Source organism: Hemibagrus wyckioides, linkage group LG04 (genome assembly GCF_019097595.1).
Source record: "Hemibagrus wyckioides isolate EC202008001 linkage group LG04, SWU_Hwy_1.0, whole genome shotgun sequence".
Lineage (NCBI taxonomy): Eukaryota > Metazoa > Chordata > Actinopteri > Siluriformes > Bagridae > Hemibagrus > Hemibagrus wyckioides.
Genome location: NC_080713.1, coordinates 2065692 through 2092285, shown reverse-complemented (window position 1 = coordinate 2092285; position 26594 = coordinate 2065692). Strand labels below are relative to the sequence as shown.

At 39.2% G+C, this 26594-nt stretch overlaps 1 protein-coding gene across 6 annotated transcripts; it reads right to left on the bottom strand.

The window, feature by feature from the left end:
• Positions 1-948: 948 nt before the first annotated feature.
• Positions 949-26594, bottom strand: lrch3 (leucine-rich repeats and calponin homology (CH) domain containing 3). Of its 6 annotated transcripts, none has more exons than XM_058387752.1 (21): positions 26284-26592; positions 17758-17902; positions 17520-17646; positions 16830-16935; positions 15444-15580; positions 14504-14613; positions 13595-13688; positions 12777-12897; positions 12529-12671; positions 12226-12302; positions 11951-11999; positions 11741-11866; positions 11140-11187; positions 11007-11060; positions 10157-10237; positions 8921-8960; positions 8722-8835; positions 7893-7999; positions 7424-7561; positions 7261-7338; positions 949-1418 (listed from the first exon to the last, which is right to left on the bottom strand). In XM_058387752.1, the coding sequence occupies exons 1-21, from the start codon at positions 26528-26530 to the stop codon at positions 1281-1283; spliced, it is 2280 nt and encodes a 759-aa protein (XP_058243735.1). In that variant the 5' UTR covers positions 26531-26592; the 3' UTR covers positions 949-1280. The 6 variants fall into 6 exon arrangements, with proteins under 6 accessions (XP_058243735.1, XP_058243733.1, XP_058243734.1 ...); XM_058387750.1 differs by lacking the exon at positions 949-1418 and adding an exon at positions 3501-5855 and having other exon boundaries at positions 26284-26594; XM_058387751.1 differs by lacking the exon at positions 949-1418 and adding an exon at positions 3501-5855 and having other exon boundaries at positions 11140-11184; positions 26284-26593.

The following is a 26594-nucleotide window of genomic DNA, read 5'->3' as shown; positions in this document are numbered from 1 at the left end:
CTCAGATACGGACAAGCAAGCCATGCAGTGGTGACTACAGCCTTAGCGCCTAGCACCGTGTGTGTATGTGCGTCTCTATTCTAGCCCCGCCCCCTAAACAAAAACAAAAAAACCCACCTCCCCCTTTTCTCTCGTTATATGTAGTAACTCGTTCATGCATGATCTGTTACACAAAGAGCAACACAAAAGTAACACTCGCGTCTCCCTCGCAAACCCTTTCGTGAACATTTCACATTTTCATGCGTTCACATCACATGGAAGAGAGGGGGGGTGGGGGTTTGTGTTCCGACTGGAAGAAACAAAAGTTTTACAAATAATCCGATAATCCAATGACGTGAGCTAATGATCTATATATATATATATTAATATATTAAACACCAAACCCGGAATGTCTCGGATGTTTTCTTGTCTTTTCCTCCGGAATCTCCCACATGATGTGAACGCTGTATTTAAAACTGATCTAGAAACAAGGCTGTACGTCAAACTCAAACAAACAAACAAAAAAGTGTTTCGATATTCAACAGATGTTTTTTTTTTCCCCCTTTTTTTTTTTTTTTTTTTAAGTCCCCTAAAATATCAACAAATAGTGCCTTGCTTTATTTTAATAAACTATTAATTATTATATAAACTATGATAAAGATATTCCGAAATCCGGACAGAGGGTGTTCATAGTCTTTGGGAAACAGCATCACCCTGTGGCTACATTTCTTATAAATCTCTGTGCAGCGTTAACGTTCCCCACAACAAGAGGTCGGGATTTTTAGCTTCGCTCAACGAGTGAGTTAGTGTGATTTACTTAAACTGCCTTTAGATCCAACGTGTGAAACTCTGACATTCGTCCCAATTATAAATATCTGGCAACCCAGAGTCAGCTGTGAATAATAATAATAATAATAATAATAATAATAATAATAATAATAATAATAATGATAGTAATGATAATAATAATAATAGGTGCAAAAATGATTTGACGGAGAAAGACAAATGAACAAGAGAAGAAGAATCCCTATAACTATGGAGTGAATGCTGGTTTTGTATGTCATGATGGGTGATCAGCTTCATTTCTCCTCTTTTCCACACTGCAGTCGCTCACCTCCTCCTTTTGTCGCTCCATGTGAGTGAGGTGGAGCGAGTGCTGCGTACGAACTGAAGTGTTGGAAGATTCGGTTTAAGGGCCATGTGCAGTCCGAGTCTCTCTCTTTAGCCCATGTTAAGTATCGGAGAAGGCAAATGGTCTACGGTGGCCACACCCATGCCCCGCCCACCAGTTATAGGCAGTCCTACATGAAGAGGGTGGAGTTGGTGGTGGGTGATGTAACGTTTTTCTGAGGTGCCAGCTCGAGCAGGGCGCGTACCGTCCCCGCAACCTGCTCCAAACCTTTCTCCTCCAGGATGTGGAGAGGGAGACAGAGCTGACTCTAAGGTTCAGCATGAGAGAGAGAGAGAGAGAGAGAGAGCACAAGAAGGGCAGAGAGAGAGAGAGAGAGAGAGAGAGAGAGAGCACAAGAAGGGCAGAGAGAGAGAGAGAGAGAGAGAGAGAGAGAGAGAGCACAAGAAGGGCAGAGAGAGAGAGAGAGAGCACAAGAAGGGCAGAGAGAGAGAGAGAGAGAGAGAGAGAGAGAGAGAGAGAGCACAAGAAGGGCAGAGAGAGAGAGAGAGAGCACAAGAAGGGCAGAGAGAGAGAGAGAGCACAAGAAGGGCAGAGAGAGAGAGAGAGAGAGAGAGCACAAGAAGGGCAGAGAGAGCACAAGAAGGGCAGAGAGACAGAGAGAGAGAGAGAGAGAGAGAGAGAGAGAGAGAGCACAAGAAGGACAGAGAGAGAGAGAGCACAAGAAGGACAGGGAGAGAGAGAGAAACAGAGAGAGAGAGAGCACAAGAAGGACAGAGAGAGAGAGAGAGAGACATACACAAAGATACAGAAATAAAGACAGACAGAAGAGAAAGAGAGACAGACAGATAGAAATGAAGGACAAACAGAGATACAGAATAATAAAAACAGAAACAATGAGAGAGATAGAGAGAGAAAGAAAGAGATACACGGGGGGGGGGAGATGGGACAAAAAAAAATAAAAAGGGAAAAAAGGGGCATGTCAATGGAGAACAAAATAATGAAAAATCATATAAACATGAAAAACAATGGTGTAATAAATGCAGAAAGTAAACATGTCAAAAATGAAGAGTAAAAGTGTTTAAAATTAAGACTGAAGTGAGAGATGAGAAGAGAAAAGTCATAAGCGTGTGGAAAACCCAGGTGAGGAAAAGCAGAATAGTGAAAGAGCCAATCAGAGAAGAGTAGAGAACAATCCAGTGTTTTTAACCTAAAATCTCTCTCCACCGTACCTGTAGTGTGTGTCTGTGTGTGTCTGTGCATAACAAAAATGAATTTCCACATTTCTTTGTTCAAACCCTATTTCAATACTTTTTAATTTAAATATTACTAATGTGAAAAAGAGGTGGGGCTACTAAGGGGGTCAGTTAATATTGGCGAGTACAAAACACTTCCTGTCAATCGTTCCAGATTCACATGGTGACCGTTTCATCGTAACTCTAACTGAATTTTGAGTGACCTCTCAGAGCAGCACTCTCCAACGATAAAATGTTCCAACATAGTATAGATGGTTCATAAGTCTGTATTAATATTAAAGAAATGTCTGAAAGATAAAAATGGAGTTAAATCCTGACCTCACACTCCCATCTTACACTATAGTGCCAAAAGTATTGGGACACCCCTCCAAATCATTGAGTTCAGGTGCTGTTTTTCAGGGGTTGGGCTCGGCCCCTTAGTTCCAGTGAAAGGAACTCTTAATGCTTCAGCTTCATACCATGTCATAAGACATTTTGGACAATTTCATGCTCTTTGTGGGAACAGTTTGGGGATGACCCCTTCCTGTTCCAACATGACTGCACATCAGTGACCAAAGCAAGGTCCATAAAGACATGGATGAGTGAGTTTGGTGTGGAGGAACTTGACTGGCCTGCACAGAGTCCTGACCTCAACCCCATAGAACACCTTTGGGATGAATTAGAGTGGAGACTGTGAGCCAGACCTTCTCGTCCAACATCAGTGCCTGACCTCACAAATGTGCTTCTAGAGGAAGGGTCAAAAATTCCCATAAACACACTCTTAAACCTTGTGGAAAGCCTTCCCAGAAGAGCTGAAGCTGTTATGGCTGCAAAGGGTGGGACATTCATGTGCACGTAAAGGCAGACGTCCCAAAACTTTTGGCAACATAGTGTACCTTTAACTGTGGAAGCCACTTCGCTTATAATGCGACAAAAGTTAGACTTTGAAAGCAACACTAACAGATTTTGCTGCTCTTTAACTTGAACGGGTTTCAATTTGTTCTTGTTAAATAATTTCTGTATATTTAAATGTTTGTTGCTTGATGCAGTTTAAGTAGTGACCATGCTGGAGTGAGTAAATGGTCAGAAGTGGTGGATAGAGATCAGGATGAAGAACACTGGAGTACGCAGCAGCAAAAGAGCCAGAAACAGTGAAGAACATGGATTCGATTTTATTGTAAAAGTTTTGGAAGAATCATAAACTTAAAGGATTATCAGAACATTAGGCAACAGTGTGTAGAACCACACACACACACACACACACACACACACACACACACACACACAGACAGACTGAAGTCGTTTAAACCAGTGGCTTCCAAACTTTTTTGGTTGTAACCATCTTTTAAGTCATGTAATCCTTCCTGCACTAGAAATACTGAGAAATCTGTAAAGTAAAGACCATAACATGGTGTTAAGTAGCTGAGAAATTTAGACCAGTCTTCTCTATCCCCCACATAATATCTCCAGCAGGTTCTGGGTCTACTGTCTGATATCCAAACAGGGGATCCTTGTGAAAAGCCCAAACCAAAGCATGAAGCAGCAATGCAACTCTTAAGTTCATCAAACTCCTCTACTCAGAGAGAGTAAGCTTAGCATCCTCTCAGTTTCAAAACCTGTATTCAAGACCTTCTAAACATGGAGACTGACTGAGCTCCTGCTTCAGACCAGTACAGCGGCTGTAATACTGCAAATGTTTGGGGTGCACTTCAGTGAACCTTTGGTCTAAATCACTGGGAAATTAATTCTCCCAGTAGGACCATCCAGCCATGGTTAACCCATGATCTTATTGGAGGAAATCAGACAAGGAGCAATGACTCCCCACGAAAGGTTGTACGTGTACCATGCCCAGATCTTACAGAGACCCACCCTTGGAGAAAAGCAGACCTGAAATGGTTCCACAAACCCATCCTATCTGCTCATAACCTGTGCGGGTGGAGCTAAAGCTTGGGGTGGTGTCTGTCAACCTTCATCATCTTTTAGACTCATCACCAACAAGATGAAGACCTGGAGAGAGTGTTCAGTGTTGACTGGTCAGTAAAGCTCAGCCCAAAATACTAACATGGAGTAATCCTGTAGGCTCACCTCCAGCATGATAAAGGCAGGTGCAATACCAGGTGAGCAGCATGCTTGTCCTATTTGGACTAGACCTTTATAATAGAATTAGCAGCTTAATATCATCTGAAAAATACTATACTAGTAGAGTGCTGTTGAGGAGCAGATATCTGCTGTTTGAAAAACACTGGTTTAAACCATCATACCAACTCATACGGTCTCAGACCATCTCACATACACGTGAAAACCCTAACATTCATTTCCAAAGCTATAATCTAGCTAATCTAATGCACTTACAAATTTACAGATACGCTATCTGAACAGTCCTTTCTTAACAGAGCAAAAAGGCCTCAATTTCTTAACCCTGAAACCCGGAATACTTTTTGTTATTGCAGATTAAAAACGATCATTCCTGTATGCTCAGAAACGCGCACCACTAAAAAGCAGCCGATAAATAAAAGAGCTGGGAAATGACAGCAGCAGCGTTTCTCAGTGAAGAGTCCAAACAAATCCAGTCTTTGGAAGGAGAGATCCTAAAAGGTCTGGACGTGAACAGGGGCACTTATCGGCTTTATAAACGTATGGCTACTTCCTTTAAAGTAGTGAGACGTTTTGCGAGTCATATAGACAGAATCAAAATGTCCGAGACCACAAGCAAGAACTTCGTATTTTATCTATCGTTAACAAATCATACACAAATATGAAATTGTATATGGTCTTTATGAAGTATTCATAAGTGCTTTATTTAAACGGAGCATCAGTGTGAACTCCATATCCCACGTTCTGATGACAAGTCACTTGTAGTTGTGGGTGTGGCCTGTGCAGACTTAATCCACCAATCAGTGTGAAAATCGTTTGGTTCATTTGCACTGAGATTAAATGAATCTCTGTGACTTCCTTCAAAGTTTGCTTTTTTTTTAAAAAAATTATCTATACACGTGTAATTAACTCTCATTGAGTAATTAAATAAATTCTCAATTAATTAAGTAATTAAATAAAAACTCATTTAAAAACAGTTCTTGATGGAGGACTCGGACAAAATTGTTTCCTTGTGCTGTCCGTTATTAATTCATTATCCAATACGCTTTTGTGCTTTATTAATTAGTTAATTATGTTTAAGATCATCTCTGATTTTAGAGGTAATCCTCTAAGGACTTTGTAAGAAGAAAAACGATGACGATTGTCTATTTTTTTAGTGCAGACATTAAACATTCCTTCTGTTTTAAGTGCAGAGAAAAAAACACTGAGTGTATAAGTGCTGATTAGAAACAGGGCACCAGGTGGCAGTAGAGCACACACAACAGTGACATGAAGGACAGGTAGAACAGCGCGAAACCGGCCAGCTGGGAAGGAGGTGATGGACGCATAGGGGGCGCTAGTGAGAGCAAAGCGTCAATCAGCCTGTATAAACTCCGTGCTTTGCCCTCTAACACCTCGGCAACTGAACACAGGCTTCCCTTCAGTGGAGTTACAGAAAAGGACAGGGGGCAGGGTTACAGAAAATAAACGGGGCAGAGTTACAGAAAATAAGCAGGGGGCGGAGTTACAGAAAAGGGCAGGGGGTGGGGTTACAGAAAATAGATGGGGTGGGGTTACAGAAAAGGACAGGGGGCGGAGTTACAGAAAAGGACAGGGGGCGGAGTTACAGAAAATAGACAGGAGGCGGAGTTACAGAAAAGGACAAGGGGCGGAGTTACAGAAAAGGACAAGGGGCGGAGTTACAGAAAAGGACAAGGGGCGGAGTTACAGAAAAGGACAAGGGGCGGAGTTACAGAAAAGGACAAGGGGCGGAGTTACAGAAAAGGACAAGGGGCGGAGTTACAGAAAAGGACAAGGGGCGGAGTTACAGAAAAGGACAAGGGGCGGAGTTACAGAAAAGGACAAGGGGCAGAGATGCAGAAAATGACAAGGGGCAGAGTTACAAAATTGGCAGGGGGTGGGGTTACAAAAAGGACGGGGTGGGTTTTAAGGAAAATGGCAGAGAGCCGGGTTAAAGAAGAGGGCCGATTGGGGGGTGGGGGCGGGGGGGTTAATGTAAAGGAGAGGGTACAGGATAGAGAAAGCGGGAGAGGGTGCGGGGTTAAATTAAATGAGACGGGTGAGGTTAAAGAAAATGATGGGGCGGAGTTACGGAAATGTGAGAAAATAAAGCATTAAATTGTGTAAAATAATCAATACCAAGGAAAGGAATCAAGGAAAGGAGGGAGAGAAAGAGAGAGAGTTAATGATTTTAGCGACATTAGTGCTGAGGCATTAAAGTGTGAAAAGATTAACGAGGTTTATTAGAAGAGGAAAAAAAAGAGCAAGATTCATTAAGCTCGAGGATTACTTTAAAGAAAGGACGAATAAATACTTTAAAAACAGGGAAACTCTGGTTCCGGAAGTAAGTTTCTTATTCATTATCTTCAATGAGATAATGAATGAAACGTAATAATTAAATAAAATATTAACATAAAGAAAAAAAGAAAAACTTAAAACAAATCATGACGTTTAGCTCAAAAAACAAATTTAAGAAAATTCTTGAAGGCAAACTTACAAGTCTGATAAGTATCCTGTCCTTTAGCCAACAAAATTAAATAAATAAAGCTTATTAAATAAATAAACTAACTGCAGAAAATACTTAAACACCAAGTTAAAACTTTAATCTTTAGCTTCAGCAATAAATCAAAAAAAAAAAAAAAAAAAAGAGAGAGAAAATAATCAAATTTTTAAAAAGTGATGGCTAAACACGTTTGGTAGCTAGCTATTAGCTACTTGATTAGCATCCTTGCTAGCCTCAGTAGATTTTTTAACCATTTTACCTCCGGAACCTCGGTGTTCTGCTGTTATCAAATCATTAGAGAAGTGATTTTTTAAGCTTACCTGAGGGACACCGATTTTACGACACGCCTCCAAGAAGTTCTCCACATTCCGTCGACATTTAGCCATCGTCAGTTTGGGCTGAAAAAGGAAATGAAAAGTTTTTGTGAAACGTTCTTTTGAAAAAAGGAGAGTAATAAACTCATAAATATGCAGCATTACTGACCACCGCAGGCGAGGGGACGTGGATGCTGGGTACTGAGCGAGGCCGCACGTGATTGGCCAGATGGCACAGGACCACCCCGTCCGTCAGAGCCGCCCCCAGGTCGCTAGGCAACGAAACCTTCAGCCGAGACTCAATGTTCTGTGGTCAAAATTGTTTGAATTTCATATCATCATAACGAAATGCGTACAACTGTTTAAATATATTTTGTGCAAATTTTAACGTAACTGGCCGTGCTAACAGAATGACTGCCCCTAGACCACCCCCCCCCCCTTTGCCCCAACACCATGAGAGGAAGTGTTTGTTTAACTTCATGAGGAAGCAGCAGTGGCTTGTGAAGAACAAAAGAACAGTTCTACAGAAAGAAAAGTGCATAAAACAAAGAAAAAAATATAAGAGTGTGTGTGTGTGTGTTGGTTGTGTGTCTGTGGTACGATGAAGGTTGTGTATTTATTAGGATTTGCTGATGAACCTTTCTCAGCTGTTCCACCAGTTCAGCTTCTTCTCCTGTGAGTCCTGGAGCTGGTGATGGTGTAGGAGTCACGTCATCCGGCTCCGGCCTCCCAGATCGCACGTCTCCTACACACACACACACACACACAATTACTTTAATTACAGTCATTTTTAACATATTATTAAGTTATTTTCCTGTCAATCACACTCAATCTCAAATCAACCTTCAGGTTCTTCAAAGCTGTGATTATGAGCTAAGTTTTTGCTTAAACGACTCTTCTACAAATTAAACTTAACATGCTTATGATTACAAATAAATAAATAAATAAAAATAAAAAATGGGGGCAAGACTTAAATAAATAACCCTTCTTTAAGTTAAACTGAATTTCTCATAAATAAGTATTTATTTACAATATTTAAAAATTCATTTCAGATTTATTTGCTATTAATTTTCTTTTCTGCTTTTGTTTAATCCCATACATTATATTTCTCCAACATATTCCCCCCTTATATTTATTTTATTTATGAAATTATTTATTTGTTTATTTCTTTTATTTACTTATTTATTTATGCACACTTTTTTATTATTTTAATTTGCTTTCTTTTGGGCAAATTTTAGCTTGTAAAACTTTCCAAACAATCTATTTTCAGTTCATTTTTAAAGAATAGTGAAAAATAAAGAATTATGATGTTCATTATGAGGGCTGTGTCAGGAACAAAATCAAGGAAAAAGTCTGAGAAAAAACCCTCCTCACTCAAAACATTATTAAAGTTATTAACATCCAGATTTATCCGTTCCTGTATCTTCCTCCTGCGGGACTGAATAATAATCCAGACGCTCGGCGTACCTCGTTTCTTCTCTTCTCTGTGACTGAGGCGGTACAGGAAGCTCTCGGGACGCGAAGCGGCTCCGCGGCAGGAGGTCGGGGCAGAGGGGCCGGGGTAAGAGGGGGACTGGAGGGCTGTTGGGGAGGGGTAAGGAGTGAGCAGTGAGAACGCTGACCAAAGGGGAAAGAGAGAAAATATAATCTAGAAATCTAATCTTACCGGTCGAGGATAGCGAGGCTCGATCTTCCCCATGCTGGGACTTTTTAATGAAGAAAAAAAATGAAATATTAATCAGATGCTATATATATATATATATATATATATCAAACGTTAATGACTCGGATGAAATCGAGGCAAAACGCTTCACATACCCCCCCACCCCACCCCACCAAGACTTCATCTAATTAAGTGTGTGAGATGACATACATATATACACATATATACACACATTGTTATATATATATATATATATATATAACAATGTTCTATATAAAAGTCGCCGAAAATGCCCATATTCCATTGCTAAAATTGCCTGTCCTAACTGCTCATACAGAGAAAAGATGGAAAATTAAAGCAGGTGTGAAACACTGAAATGAACAAAATAATAAATTTAAATAAATAAATAAATAAAAATTCAGGAAAGTGAGCACAAAAGAAGGAAATGTTAAGCATCCTGTTGAATAAAGGTGAAAAGTGAGGATTTACTTCTGAGTTTATTTTTTCATGAACATGTTAGTCTATGTAATGGTTTCCTACATTACCCACAATGCTGTTTGACTACATGCTATATCCAGGATGCGTATGTACAGGATTCTAGACTTAAAATACACTATACTGCCAAACGTTTTGGGACATCTGCCTTTACATGCACATGAATGTAATATGGAGCTAGAACAGCTTCAACTCTTCTAGGAAGGCTTTCCACAAGGTTTAGGAGTGTGTTTATGGGAATTTTTCACCGTTCCTCTAGAAGCACATTTGTGAGGTCAGGCACTGATGTTGGACGAGAAGGTCTGGCTCACAGTCTCCACTCTAATTCATCCCAAAGGTGTTTTATGGGGTTGAGGTCAGGACTCAGGACAGGTTGAGGTGAGGCAAACTCACTCATCCATGTCTTTATGGACCTTGCTTTGGTCACTGGTGTGCAGTCATGTTGGAACAGGAAGGGGTCATCCCCAAACTGTTCCCACAAAGAGCATGAAATTGTCCAAAATGTCTTGGTATGAAGCTGAAGCATTAAGAGTTCCTTTCACTGGAACTAAGGGGCCAAGCCTCACCCCTGAATGATTTGGAGGAGTGTCCCAATACTTTTGGCAATAGTGTACATTACTAAATCCGACACTAATGACAAAGTGGTGTAACCATCAGAATCATTACCAAGATTTTTTAGTCTCATCCAAACTGTTAATATCAGTATTTTTTGGCAGAATGTGTGTGTGTGAAGATTTTTTTCACCTGCTTCTGAGGATTTGGCCTCTTCTTTATAGTTTTGGTGTTTATGTCTATTTCAAACGCCAATAAAGACTCTGATTCACTCTGACACGGACGTGAGTACAGAGACAGGAACGGAGGGAGGGAGAGAGAGAGAGAGAGAGAGAGAGAGGGGAACAGCAAAGCAGTAGGGAAAGCTTTAATGCAGGAAGCAGGAAAAAACAATTTTTTCTACACTAGGAGAGAGTTCACATGTGAGAACAGGGAAAAAATATGATCTGTATCACCAATCTCATGGAGGATAAAAGACTGTATAACGTTTTGCTAGTAAACGTGGATGAAAGAGACGATATACAATAAAAAAGGCTTAAATAAAAGCAAGTGAAGCTTAAATAAACACAAAGTATGCAAAGCAATAAAAAAAGGCAGCATTGCATTATAGCACTGAGTTATACAACATAAAGCTGCAGTATACACTTGTATATTTAAATAGGGCTTTAAAGAAATCATAGCGCTTTAATACAAAAAATATAACATCTCTCATTTATTTTTAATTATTTACCGACTGTCATGTAGCTACACCAGTTAGAAAAAAGTCTAAAATGGCTAATACTCAGTGCCTAGCATTAACTATCTACATGCACGTCAAACTAGCTCAGATGGAGTGAGCCTTTAATGAAGAGCGAGTTATGTTTTACTTTATAGGGAAGAAAGAAAGAAAAAACACACTTCTGTAAAGGTGTGTGTTCAGTTTTCGGTATAAATAAGCACAGGTACAATTCTGTAAAATAATACACAATATCCTGTTCTTTCTGCTCTTTATGAGAATGAAGAACTTACCTGTGAATAAAGGAAGTTAAAAGTATGCTCTTACCATGAAGAGGGCGGAGTCGTCTGTGTGAGTGGACCGTCTGGAAGGGTACAGGTTCTAGAGAGGGGAAGAGAAACGTGTGTTATTTGGAGGGAAGCGTGTAAAAACGTGAGGTTGAACGTGGAAGAAGGCTCACCTCGCTGTCTGTGGGACTGAGCTTCGGCGGACTCTGAGCGGATTTCTGCTGGAAAAAGTGGGAAAAAGTCGTTCGTCATGCTGGATATGGAAGAACAATTTATTCGGAAATGCAGTTACATTTTCCAGAAATTCCAAATAATAAACCTGGTGGGAATTTCACAGCTCAGAATGCTGTAATAAATACTGAGTAATAAAACAGTGCAGCTACACCTCTCTCTCTCTATCTATCTCTCTATCTATATGATTATGTCACTGAAGAAGCTACACAGCTCTCAGCCAATCATGATCTTTACACAACTATTAGACCATGGCAACAACGCAAACATCGAACTAACCAATCAGGCCATAGTTCATTATGAATAAAACCGCCGTTGTCATGGTAACCAACTATGCTACATCAGTGAGGAGAATAAGGATCAGATGATGATTGCGAGCTAGTTTATAAGCGGGTATGATATAAACGTGTCATGAAAAGAGGAAACTGTTTCTAATTTGCATATTTATGCATGAATGCTTCTGCCATTTTGAATATCTTTTCAGTGTCACAAAGACTTCAGGACGTTTTACGCTCATTAGTTTTATTTATTTATTTTGTGTACCTTGACGTAACTCCTGACGGGTTCTCTCTGTACGCCTCTCGTTCTCTGCCTCTCGTCTTCGTACCTCTGAGCAGCGACTTGAGCCTCCCGCCGCATGCGTTCCAGACCGGCGCCTGATCCCGGCCGCTAACACACACACACGGCATGTTAATGCATGTATACTATATGCATACATGCAGTGATTAAAAAGAGAAATGTCCTGGAGTTTACCTGGCTGTGAGACGGAGAGGACAATGTTCCGACCGTATCTGATGCACTTCTGCAAAAAAAAAATAAATAAATAAGAAGAATCATATAATAACATAAATGACACAATTCCGTGAACTATCATAAACGCAGCCTCTACTGTGTCACAATTGCCATAGCAACAAGAGCTCTAAACAAAACACTGAATGTTATGAGAACTTGCATAATATATGCCGTAATTTTCTTTTTTTATTTATGTATTATTTTCTGTGTGTGTGTGTGTGTGTGCGCGTGTGTACCGGTTGAGTAAAGAGTTGTGGCGTTTTGAATCATCATTTCTTGCGTCTCTGGAGGAACCTGCTTTCACTGGTGAGCCCTAGAACAATATAAGAATAATAAAATTTTAAATAAATAAATAAATGAATAATAATATTTATATTGAATATTATTCAGAAAATGATACGGGTGCACTAACTTTTGCACCCATATATTTACTTTGAATAACATTTCAGTGCTCATATCAACACATCAAAGTTTGGTGTGCTCACAAACACACACACACACACACACACACACACACACACACACACACACACACACACCTCTCGGGTGATTCGTCTCTCGATGTATGCCATGAACTGAGAGCTGAGGCTGACCGGTTCCCGTCCTCGGTTCCGCCCATCCTCCTCTTCCTCCTCCCCTGTGCAGCTGTCGATAAAGTCGATCTGGTCGAGTTCTGCCTCCACTGGGGTGAAAAATTAAAGAGCTTTACGTTACTTTTACTCATAAGTTACTGCTGGGAGAAATAAAGTGCTTTAAAATTAATTAAATAAATAAATAACGAATGTACATATGCCGTTAGCCAGCAGCGATCCCGGCTTGTGCTCGTCCCGCTCTCGTTCCCGTCGGTGCCGCTGCTCTCTGGTTAACTCTGCTACTCTTAACGGCAGGTCTGACAGCTCATCTGAGGGCTGAGAGAGAAGAGACGGGAATAAAACAGAATTTAACAACATAAAAAAAAATAAAATAAAAAGACAAAAAAAAAGGCTGTTTTGCAGGTGCTGTGGCTTAAAATGAACTAGAACTTCTCTGGGTTCTAAGCATGGATGCTCTCGTCTCTGATGTACATGTGACACGTTCTATCCTTTTATTAAAATTAATCGTAATTAAATATCACCTTTTCTGCTTATTGTTATATTCTGCTATATTTGGTAATATTTTTGTTATTTGATATTTTTTTTTGTTATATTTTTGTACCCTAATTTGGGCATTTTAGTTTTTCTGTTATATTCCTTCCTATTTTATCTATTACCTGTGTTTGTGGATACTGCTGGAAACTATCTATCTATCTATCTATCTATCTATCTATCTATCTATCTATCTATCTATCTATCTATCTATCTATCTATCTATCTATCTATCTATCGTTATTAAATCGGTTCAGAATTTTAACAAACCTTCAACAGATCTCACTTTGTTTCTGCAAACTATGTCAAATATTTTATCAATATATTTAAAAAATGACAAAAATTTCACTGTGCATGTCGCTAACATCAGAGAACAACATCTACATGGGGACAGTCCATCACTCAGACCCTTCGGTCAAACAAGCAGATTTTTAAATATACTTTTAAATATAATTCAATTAAAAATAATAAAGTGTCTCACCTCATTGCCTGACCAGCGCTTGTCTCCACTGTCCACGCTGTTAAAACCCGAGTCCAGAGCTCCATACGGCCGGCCAGGATAAAGCTCCTCCACACTAACACACACACACACACACACACACACACACACACACACACACACACACACACCAGACATAAAAAGGTTAAGCTAATCAGATGGAAACTAACTGGTCTGGAACTCAGGTTGGTATGACCTGTGCATTGTGCTGCGCTTGACGCGAGACACACACACATACAGAAACCATTCAGGAGCACAGATCAGATGTGTTGTGCTAGCAAGGACAAACTAACTTTAGAGAAAATATACAAAATAAAATCCCAGTCCTGTTTTATAATTATTTATATGTTATCTACCACCGAGCAACCTTTGTTTTAACAATTTTTGCCATAAAATACATAACATTAATAACAGGAAAAATTACATTATATGTTATAAACCTTTTTATTTTTCATCACAGTGGTTGGATGTGGCTGTTTTTATAAAGCTAAACATATTTAAAAAGCAGTATTTATTTGCGTCTGTAGCGCCTGTATCAGGATACGCATCACATCGTGGCTTCAGCATCAATCGAATTCCTCAACACAAATTCCTCACAGTTCACCTTAAAGCTATTTCTTTTTTCTTTTTCAAACCGGCTGACGGTGGAATCTCGTTCATCTCGCACCCCTGCATGCCGAGACACGGCTTATTGCGTAATGCTCAGCTAGTGCGACTAGATTTATGAACTATACCCTGAACAATCCCCTCAACCACCACCTGCCCCCCTGCAACACACACACACCAACCACAATCCTGCGAGGCTGAAACTCTCACGGAAGACGCTCTGTGTAATTATCTCACTGCACTGACTTCACTGTGGCTGTGCTTAATAAGTGAAATAAATCTCACCAGGACCCAAAGCCCAGGGGTCTTCTGTCATAATCAGAGAGATCTGGTGCTGTTTTACACGCCTCAATGTTCAAATACTTAAATATGTGGATCTTCCCCTTGATGCAGATCTGTAACACACACACACACACAGAGGGAGGGAAAAACAACATTTTTATTCACTTATATGCACATTTTCCTTTTCCCATGTTAGTTATATAAATACCTAACCACTTATTTACACACCTATTTACCATCATACTTAATTATGCTTATTTACTTACACACATACTTAACTAGTTACTTTTGATGCTCACATATCTGCTTATTTACGTAATTATTTTCTTACATGATTATTTACACTGACCAGGCATAACATTATGAACACCTGCCTAATATTGTGTTGGTGCTGCCAAAACAGCCCTGACCCGTCCTGCACTGTGTATTCTGACCCCTTTCTATCAGAACTAGCATTAACTTCTTCAGCAGTTTGATCAACAGTAGCTCGTCTGTTGGATCGGATCACACGGGCCAGCCTTCTCCCTCCATGTGAATAAATGAGCCTTGACCGCCCATGACCCTGTCTCCGGTTCACCACTGTTCCTTCCTTGGACCACTTTTGATAGATACTGACCACTGCAGACCGGGAACACCCCACAAGAGCTGCAGTTTTGGAGATGCTCTGATCCAGTGGCCATCACAATTTGGCCCTTTTGATCAAACTCTCTCAAATCCTTACACTTGTCCATTTTTCCTGCTTCTAACATCAACTTTGAGGACAAAATGTTCACTTGCTGCCCACCCACTAACAGGTGCCATGATGAGGAGATAGAGTTATTCACTTCACCTCTCACAACGTTATACCTGACCAGTGTAACTCGTCACATGCATACCTACATTCATACATATTTATTTAATAGTAATATTTAATAGTATCACTGTGTGTGTGTGTGTATGTGACCTGTGCGGGCGGGCTCTGGAGAGGGTTGTTGTCCAGCACGATGCTCTGCAGGTGTCGGAGGTTGCGGTAACACACTGGGATGGACGTCACCTTGTTACAAGAGAAGTCCAAGCGCACCAGAGGAAGCTCCGCCAGTTCTACAGCAAGAAACAAAGCAGATTCATTTATCGTGAAGATTCACGGTGGATAATCGAACATTTCAGCAGTGATGTTTAAACAAACAGATCAATGATTCTGCAACAACTGCTGTTAGCAAGTAACTAAATTTTAACTAGCTGAAAAATTGCATAAATATTAAAATCATTGCTCCTAACAAATGCCATCAAGTCCACAAACGATTGGAAATTTGATGTTTATTCAAAAATGATCAAGTTTTTACATTGAGAAATGTGTTTTTAAGGACTATCAATGCTGTGAATGAATCCGAACAGCAGCACTCCAGCTCATGAATATTCATTCTTATATACACTACCAGTCAAAGGTTTGGACACACCTTTTAATTCAATGTTTTTTGTTTAGGGATTTATTTTCTATATTCTAGAACAATCCTGGAGATTTCAAAACTATGAAATAACACACAAGGGCTCCAGTAATCCATATGTAACGACAACAAAAACCAGTCAGTTATTATTTTAAGACACGAAGGTCAGGTGTTCTGGAATAGTTCTTGCAAGAACAGTATTGTCAAGTGCATTTGCAAAACCCATCAAGCACCATGATGAAACTGGCTCACATGAAGACCATCCCAGTAAAGCAAGACCAAAACTGACCACTGCTGCAGAGGAGAAGTTCATTTACCAGCCTCAGAAATCACCAATTAACAGCACCTCAGATTAGAGGCGTTATGAAGGCTTTACAGAGCATCAGTAGCAGACATATCTCAATATCAACTGTTCAAACGACATTATTGTGCATTTCGGCCGCCTTCAGCATTGTTTTACAGTGTAGAAAGAAATAAACATCAGGAAAGACCATGGGATTAGAAGGTGTGTCCAAACTTTTGACTGGTAATGTATTTTTAAAAAAATCATACATACTAAAAATAACAAAAAAAAAAAAAGGTGCAAAAAGTTGTGTATTTAACAGTTACTCCTTTCATAAACTTTTTTATTATGATCTAACATTTTTTGTAAGTGAATTATTTTAATTAATCATTTAAAGTAATTCAATATTTGTAATTTTTTTGTCAGACAATTTTTTAAAAACATTTATCAAAAGATATCTAAAAATAATAAACAAATTCTGTTACAATTATTGGCACCCGGAGAAATGAAGTAAGTAGAATGTGTTCCTCTGTGACTTACTTTACCGAGGGTGCCAATAATAATGCTGTGTGTGTGTGTGTGTGTGTGTGTGTATAAATAAGAGAGAGATGTGAGCTCTAACCAGGAGGAAGGCGAACCAGGTGGTTTCTGCGAATGTTCAGGTCTCTCAGAGCTTCGAGCTGCCCGACCTGTGCAGGTAACGTCTGAATCTCATTACAGCTCACGTCCTGAAGAGACAAAAATCATACAGTTTATGTGAGTGAGCTCCCTGCCTCATCCTCAGGCCTCCCTGCCTCATCCTCAGGGCTCAATACCTCGCCCTCAGGCCTCCCTGCCTCATCCTCAGGGCTCAATACCTCGCCCTCAGGCCTCCCTGCCTCATCCTCAGGGCTCAATACCTCGCCCTCAGGCCTCCCTGCCTCATCCTCGGGGATCCCTTCCTCACCCCCGGGGCTCCCTGCCTCCGCATCAATATGTGCCACGCCCTCAGTGCTTCCTTGCCTCATGCTCAGGGCACCCTGCCATGCCCTCAGAACTTGCTGCTTCACCCTCACTGCCCCCTGCCTCACTCTCAGCACTCGTTCGTTTGCCTTTTTATATTTAAAAACACACAAATATACAGAACATACAAAATACTAAGGCAATACACCACTAACAACTTAAATAAATGTTTTGGTCCTTTTCATGAATGCAGTGCAATTATTTATTTGTTATAAATCTTTTTTTTTTTTATGTTAGACGCACCCAGAGTCAACACGTGTAACCAGTATGTGGGTGTGGGTGCAGGGTTTGGCATCACGTGACTACGCACCAGTTCAGTGAGCTGTCGGAGCTGACCGAGCTCTTCGGGCAGGGACACGAGCTTGTTGTTGCATGCGATGAGCACTTTGAGCGGCAGATTGCACAGGTGAGCAGGAAGCATGGACACCTGGTTACGACTGCAGAGACAAAAACACATGCTGCAGTCATTTACAGTCACGTGTTCACGTGTGAAGCAGGTGAAGAGAGTAACGACATGTCTGTTATACTACTCTGTGTGTGTGTGTTACCTGATGTTCAGGTAGGTGAGGGCCTGCAGATTGATCAGACTCTCAGGTAGCGAGCGCAGGCAGTTCTGGTACAGGTTCAGATTCTCCAACGATACGAACATACACACCTCCACGGGCAGCTCGGGCAGTCTGTTACGCGACAGATCTACACACCAGGAGATAAGAATATATACATTTTTTACATTTTTAAAGCTCACTCTACAATCAACTTATTACGTTATCCATCTAATACTAAATTTTCTAATAATGTTTATAGTTAAAAAAAAAAAATCATAATATGTAAATAATACATTTTCTAAAACTTTTTATAATAAATAGTCATACAATATTATGTAAATAATACATTTTCCAATACTTTTTTCTAATAAAATAATCATAAAATATTATGTAAACAATATAATAATTGATCTAATACTTTTTTATAATAAATAATCATATAATATTATTTAAATAATATACATTTTCCAATACTTTTTATAGTAAAACAAATCATATATTATGTAAATAATATAAAATGTAACACTTTTTATAGCACAAAAAAAATACATAATATTTAAATAATATAATACATTTTATTTTATGGTCAACTTTTCTCCATTTTTTTTATTCAATAATATTTTTTATATATACACTAACTGGGGCTTCAATTATTTCTACAAGTTTTATAATATACAGAATTTATTTTGAATATTATTTGAATAATATTATTTATTTTATATCGTTTTTCATTTCACTGATATTTTAGAAATCAGTTAAAAGCATTTTCATTTTTTCCTCAATCATAAAACTTTGCGTTGAATCAAACTCAAAAATATTTATAGAAAGCAGACACACACACACACACACATTTTTGCTGGAGTAACTTTTTTCTTCTTCAGCTCAAGACAGCATCAGGGTTGCGTTAGGTGTGTAACGCGTCTTCTCTTTTGTTCAGAAAGCTTGATGATTTACGATCTCCTGCGGCGTCACAGGATATTTCATCTCAGCTCAGGTAAACGCTCTGATCACACACGAGCTGCACATGTACTGTTTCTCTCCTTCCAGAGAAAAGAAAACTCTGGTATAGTAAAACACACACAATGTCCGGTAAGCGATATTACGCTGCCACAATATCCATGAGGTTTATTACACATATTATATTATGTCCTGGAAGCCCCGCCCCCTTCCTCCATCCCTGGCCTGGTACTCTGACATCATTATAAAGATTTTTAGAGGACTGATTTGTTAAAGATTTTATGTTGCGCATGTTTTTTTGTGTGTTTGTTTACTATAAAACCTCAAACATCACAGAAAAGCGCACTGCAATTTCTCCTGAGAACGAATCAGGATATTAAACACGATATGGTCCGGCAGCGTGAGGTCATTACACGACTCGTTTCTTCCTCCGCTGCCCGGGTTTGTGGATTTTATGATGGCTTTTCCAGCCTGAGTGGATTTATATTTATAGCCATGCAGCTGTGTGGAGATCCGGCAGGACAGGAAGTGCAGATGACTGTGCCGTCTAACCGAGCCGCGGGACACAATCAGACTCGCTGTTAGTCCAAATCTAATCTTCTTCTGGAAGAAACAAAACTTCATTCCTAAGGTTAGATGTTTTTCCAGCGATAAGCCGAGACGTCGCGTGTCTCTGCACGTTCGGTACCGTGATAATCTCCTGATAGTTCCTAAGAACTTCTGCTTCTGTTTTCTTCTTTCTTTTTCCCCTCTGCTCCGAGTTGTGGTGTGTTGTGTTTGTTCATAATGTGCGCCAGATATCGCAATAAAGACCATGAGAAATGCAATCTGTTTCACATGGTCAATAAAAACACAAGGAAAGTTCCTTGTATTCAGAGTCGGGTTCTGCATCTGATGATTAAAATCACCTGGGTGTGGTTTACAGTTCGGAGGTTGCCAGATATTTCACAGACACGCAAATGCTCACAGCAAAATTAAGGAATAGAAAATACATACTGAAGAATGAAAAAAAAAGTTTTTCTTGTAATCTAATTAGACCTGTAAATTCTGAGCATGTCCTAATTACTATCTCTACATACACAGTGGATAATATTGGGTACTGTTGTACACACACACCAAGTTCACACATATACAACTTACACCGATCAGGCATAACATTATGACCACCTGCCTAATATTGTGTTGGTCCCCTTTTGCTGCCAAAACAGCCCTGACCCGTCCTGCACTGTGTATTCTGACCCCTTTCTATCAGAACCAGCATTAACTTCTTCAGCAGTTTGATCAACAGTAGCTCGTCTGTTGGATCGGATCACATGGGTCAGCCTTAGCTCCCCACGTCCATCACTGAGCCTTGACCGCCCATGACCCTGTCTCCGGTTCACCACTGTTCCTTCCTTGGACCACTTTTGATAGATACTGACCACTGCAGACCAGGAACACCCCACAAGAGCTGCAGTTTTGGAGATGCTCTGATCCAGTGGTCTAGCCATCACAATTTAGCCCTTTTGGTCAAACTCACTCAAATCCTTACACTTGTCCATTTTTCCTGCTTCTAACATCAACTTTGAGGACAAAATGTTGACTTGCTGCCTAATATATCCCACCCACTAACAGGTGCCATGATGAGGAGATACTCAGTCTTGTTCACTTCACCTGGCACTGGTCATAATGTTATACCTGATCCGTATATCTATCTGATAATATTCACTCCTAGATGCGTCATAAAAACCTTTGTGAACTTCACGATTAATTTGTTAATAGTACCGTAATTAATCACGCATTTAATATTGACCTTGAAATGACATTCACAGTGAAACATGCTTCTGTTAAGACAAACTCTGCCCCCTGAGTGTGTAACCCTCACGCAATTTAACACATAAAGGCACTTAAAGCTGCGACAATCAAAATATTTCCATCCTAACCTTTTAAAAGGATATGTAGAACATGAACGAGTTCCTTGTCTTTGGACACGCCTCCTGTGAGCCATTTCATAGACAATGAACTCTATGGGAAACCGTAGATCCTGGGGGCGGAGCTTCGTCAGCATGAGCGGGAAAAGGCGGATCTTGCGTAACGACTGAGATCTGAATATTCAGTATAAAATCCTGACTGCTCGCTCAAGGAGGAGGAGACGGACTGGTGACTCTTCTGTTCTAAATAATCAGTTACTCTCCACAATAGAAATTTAAATCTATTGAATAGAATTTGAATGGTCAATTTGACCAGCTGATGGTCAAACACGCTCGCAACGCTTTTCCTTTTTTTAGATTTCATTGTTTTCAAAGGTTTACAGGTTTCCTGAATACGTCATTCCATAAAGCGATGGTAAGAAACATGAGCTCAGGATTGAAAGGAAAAACAAACACAAACAAAAAAAAAGTGTGACACACTGTTTGTGTGTGGAAGAAACAACACACACACACACACACACCCAACGGCGGTCATGCGGTCATCCGAGGAGGGATTTATAATACTCGCTGTTCATCATCGCTGTTTCTGTGCCACAATGTAAACATTCCCCTCATGTGACGAGCAGCAAGTAAACAACACCAAACAAAAACAACAAGCTGTAGAGAAGAGAAGAGGAACCTCGTGACTTTATTCCGTTCCTCTTCTCTCTCGGCTTTATTTCCCCCTCAGCGACCCGAAACAACACTTTTACCCCACGCTAATTTCCTCTTCAGTAACTGCATCACGTCTATAATGCTCTAGAACAGCAGCAGCTCTGACAGTAGCACAAAACATTATCGTTTCTATAGCAACAACATCATGTATCCAGTGATAAAATAATTTGTTAACATGGCGAAGCTACGCATGAGTTTTGTATTGTATTTATACCACAGGGGCGTTAAATTCTCCACTATGATTGGTCAGAAGGTGAACAACAGGTTTATATTAAATACGTTTCTATAGTAACGATTAATATATACAGGGGCGGGAACGAGGGAATCAGAATACAGAGGATTTTATTGTGAGTAATGTTTATGGAAGGAGTCTCCAGTGTTAGGGAGAGAGAGAGAGAGAGACAGACAGAGAGAGAGACAGAGAGAGAGAGAGAGAGAGAGAGACAGACAGAGAGAGAGACAGACAGAGAGAGAGACAGAGAGAGAGAGAGAGAGAGAGAGACAGACAGAGAGAGAGACAGAGACAGAGACAGAGACAGAGAGAGACAGAGAGAGACAGAGAGAAAGAGACAGAGAGAAAGAGACAGAGAGACTGCTTATAAATTGAATGTTTATCATTAAAATGTAATTGCGATTGTTGTTAAATTATTGAGGTATACACAGAATAAGACTCCAGAACCTGCAGTTACAGGAAAAGAAAATCATCCTGTCCTTATTTTTGGAATTTAAACTGTTTACATCTAAACAGACTGCTGTAAAGCTGAGGGTTAAATCCTGATCTCGTGCTGAAACAGAAACTGTGTGTGAACATGGTGTAAAAATGAGTCCTTTCAGTTAGCCATGAGCCGAATGTTGAACTTGTTGGTGTATCTTCTCACAACATAAAGTACATCATGATGTAGATAAACAGCTTCAATGCACCTGAGATACAAACAGATTCATCCGTAAATCTAAAAAAAATATTTTCATGGCATAGAAGCGAGTCAAAATAACTTCCCTTACTGTTTCAGACCTTACCCTGATCGCTCATTTCATGCTCACAGACTTCTGTGTGCTTTACCTTTTATGGAGTTTTGGGGACGGTACTATATGCAAATGAGCTGCGTCAGGAACACTTTACACCCGATTGACATTCTCACACGAGCACCAAGATCAGGGTTTCAGAAAACTTTGTAAATCTGGGAGGAAAATTAAGATCTTTTATTTTTTTACACTTAATTATATTATAGAATTAATAAGTATGGTTTAACATGTTTGTAAACAAAAACAATTTATTTCAGAATTAAGGAAATCCAATAAACGAACATTATCATTTTATCACACTGCTTCCAAAGTCGGAATTTTTAATTATTTAAAAAAATTTTTTTTTTTAAAAATCATATTTAATTTATATATATATATATATATATATATATATATATATATATATATATATATATATATATATATATGTTTTGTATATTTTTATGTCTACTTATATATTATTCATAACTTTTTAAAATCATTTTAATGACTTTTTTAATCAAATAAATAAACACTGTGTATGCAAATTTTATTTATTGATATCACCCAGAATTTTATTAAAATTAATTAACAAAATCACAAATTATATTATATAAAATGTAATCTTTGTATATATTTATTTAGAATATTTTTATGCGTACTTTTACATATTTTACATGTCTATTTTTTATTTAATTTTTTATGAACACTGGGTATACAAATTTTATTTAAAAAATTCTAAATATTTAGTAGATCATTTTTTGCATCACGTTCGTTAATAATGGTAATGTGGAGGTCAAAGAGTGGGATCTGCGAGCCTTTAATCACCAGCGTGATGAAACTCTCCGACTCTTCAGCGTTTAGCGTACGGCTCGGACGTCTGGAGTGGAAACAATCGCGGCATCGCTCACAAGCCAGGCTGTAATTTACGAACCAAAACAAACGCACTGCAGTAAGAATCCAGCTCTATTTTAAATCGCAGCTCGCCGCAAGAATTTCCACATTCCTTTAAACCTCGCGCCTTCCCCGGAGTGCCCTGCTTCTCTCCCATGACAGACCGAAAGCCACGTCCAATTTCCTGCAGCGCCGACGCGACACGTCTCGAACCGTCCAAAACGACGCACAAGGTTCACAAACTGATGACTGATGTAATGCTCCAAATCATTTAATCCTTAATCTCACTCTCTCTTTTTTAAACTTCTAAATATTTTATATATTCATTTAGTTTTTTTAAATTGTTAAACATTAATAAAAATATCTTTTTATATATATTATTTTATCGTATATTGTTATTATATATTATTAACGTATCGTTTCTCGTTAAAAAGCTTCTGAAAATCGTGATGCAATGTTTAATGTAATAAAGCCCCGCCCCCAATTCATACTAAAGATTAGATTAAAAAAAAAACCATAAAAATTTAATTCTACAATATTTTGCCTGATCAGAATCGTATAACGATCAGCGGCTCAGTCTACTGACAGAAAGCTGAAAAAATTAACAAAAAAAAAAAAAAAGATTTACACTGATTCACAGAACTCATAATCCTGACAAGTCTCCGCCTACTTTATATACTTAACACAAAACTAGATTTAATGACAACAAATCAAATAAATATTTAAATTAATAAATAAGAATATAATAATCTCTGATTACTTTTTATAATACAGTAATGAAATAAAAATAGGCAGGAAAAAATTTTTCTTTTAAACTCAAAATAGAAATCATTTGTAAATTACTTAAAAAAATAAAACCTTTTCAGGATTCACAGCTGAAAAACTGTGACTTATAATTATCAGAACATGATCCGTGTTCATTTCGTCATAAGACATCAAGGAAAAAACACAGGTGCTTGATATTGTCCAATTTAGACACGCCCACTTTCATAGATTACTTGAAATCAAAACTTATTTTTTTGTACTAATCTGCAGAAAAATTCTAAAAATTAATTTAATCCAGAATTCTGAAAAATTTATTTAATCTGGAATCCTCCACACTGACCTCGAATGTTTACAGATGCAGGTATTTCCAAAAGAAAGGCTGCATTTTAAAAATTCTCATTAAAAAGTGGGCGGAGCCTTGGATGCAGGTTCCAGAGCGCTCATCAGGATGTTATCTAAACAAACAAACGTTCTTGTTTTCGCAGACGCCTGCAGCTAAATTTAAAGCAACGTCTGACATCAAAACATCAGATTTTACAGCAAACACAACGTCAACTTGAATATTCATGACGTTTATTTTGCATATTCGTGATTATGTTAATGAGAGAAGGCGTTTACACACACAAAAATCTGCAACACATTTACATACGTCCTGTAAAGTGATTAAAGAAACACACGGGATTTGAGACAGTCACTTTAATCAGAATCGTATTTCAGAATGTAAAAAAAGAGAAAAACTCCGTCTTTACGGAAGACATTAAAGAAAAGGGACGGTCAATTAGCGAGACGAAGCAGCGCCCAGAGCCGTGATGTTCTCATTAAGCGCTCTGTTCGAATCCGACACGCTCGGTTTGGATTTAAACACAGCAACTGAGCGTTAATGTGATTTTCAGAGGAAGTGCCTCGGGGCAACGAGCTAATCGTGCAGGAACAAGCCCGTGTCTGTTGGGTTTCCCACATCAAGCCGTTTCTCTTTCCGATTACTTTTAGTGCTCAGGAACGCTGGTGTCGAGCATCGATCCGATTCCCCACTCGCTTACACACGATCTGTGCTAATGTCGCACAACACTGCGTCCTCGCTGACTGAACAGACGTCTTATTCAGCACTAATTTCTTTACTAATGTATCTTTACTACATTACAAAACTCTTCTGAACACAAAGACAGAGATTTTATCGATTTGAGACGCCGATAACGACGACAGTGCAAACCAAAAAAAAAATACAGTTTACATTTCGTTAGACTTCTCTTTTTGGAGGAAATCTGCTAGAGTTTAAACTACAGTCTAAACAACAAGTTATTGCATCACAAACTCACATTTGCATATCAACACAGGGGGAGCCAGAACAGCCAATCACATTGCACCGTGGCAATGTATCACGTACGTCAGGACCGATTTACATCAAAAATATTAATAGAAATAAAACCAGTTTTTGACATTTAAGCAAATCTTACTAGATTTCATTCCATAATTCTGGAGTTACCATTAAATTAATGACAATTTACTATTAGCATTAATTAACTAGCAATAAAGTTGTGAATTTGGGGCCCAAATGAAGAATTAATAGTCAAAAATAGCTGTAATTAACACATGTCTGTGTTTAGCACTTTATTTTTATTACAGATATTGTTTTAGTAATTATATTAAGAGAGAGAGAGAGAGAGATGATATATCGAAACATCAAGCGAGTTTGAAGTTTATGATCAATTTGACAAGCTTAAATTTAAGTGAAGTAAAGGGACAGATCACAAATAACTGCAACCCGGATAACAAGGGCACTAGATAGAGTGCACACGTCATTGTTTCGTACCCTATATACTGCGTATATATAGTGAATAACGACTATATCGGGATTTAGCCCCAGGCTAATAAACACCTATGTCAGATAGCGGGCTAGTCAGGAATGCTAGTTAGTAGCGGACGTATGCTAACTTTAGCCATGACTAAACCATGGTGGGAAAAACAAAAACAAAAAAAAACTTCTCCAGTGATATATATTTCAGCGTTAACTAGCTAATCGGTTACTTATCGAAATAAACTACTTGGCTACTTAGCTAACTAGCTACAGCTTGACGTAAAGTTTAACCCCAGCACACACCCGTGTTTACTCCCTGAATGGAGCTAATGCTAATTAGCATAGCAGCTCGACTACATCGTTGTAACTCGTGTAAACAAAAAGTTGTTTTAAGTGAGACTGCGGGATGGAAGCTGAATTTAGGATAGATTTGGGTGATTAAAAAAGGAGTTAAATTTAAAAGAACAGGTTGTTAGTTAATACGCTGCGTACCGGCCCGGGTCGTGTCGGTGAGGTCGTGATTGGCGGCGCTCCTCGGGAACTCCTTCAGCTTCCTGCCGCTCAGGTTGAGGCAGCCGGTGGCCGCAGCTTCTTCGAACGCCCGGTCCAGGGAACGGTTCCAACTCGCAGGTCCCGGCACGGCTAATCCGGTCCCGGCGGTCCCTGACGCACCGGTATTGCCACCGACAGCGAATCCAGGCACGGTGCTTTCCGCAGAGAGCAACACCGAGGCCGCCATTACACAGCGAACTCCCACCGATTCTCTCTGTCCCTGTCTTATTTTTTTCCCACACCCGTATTCC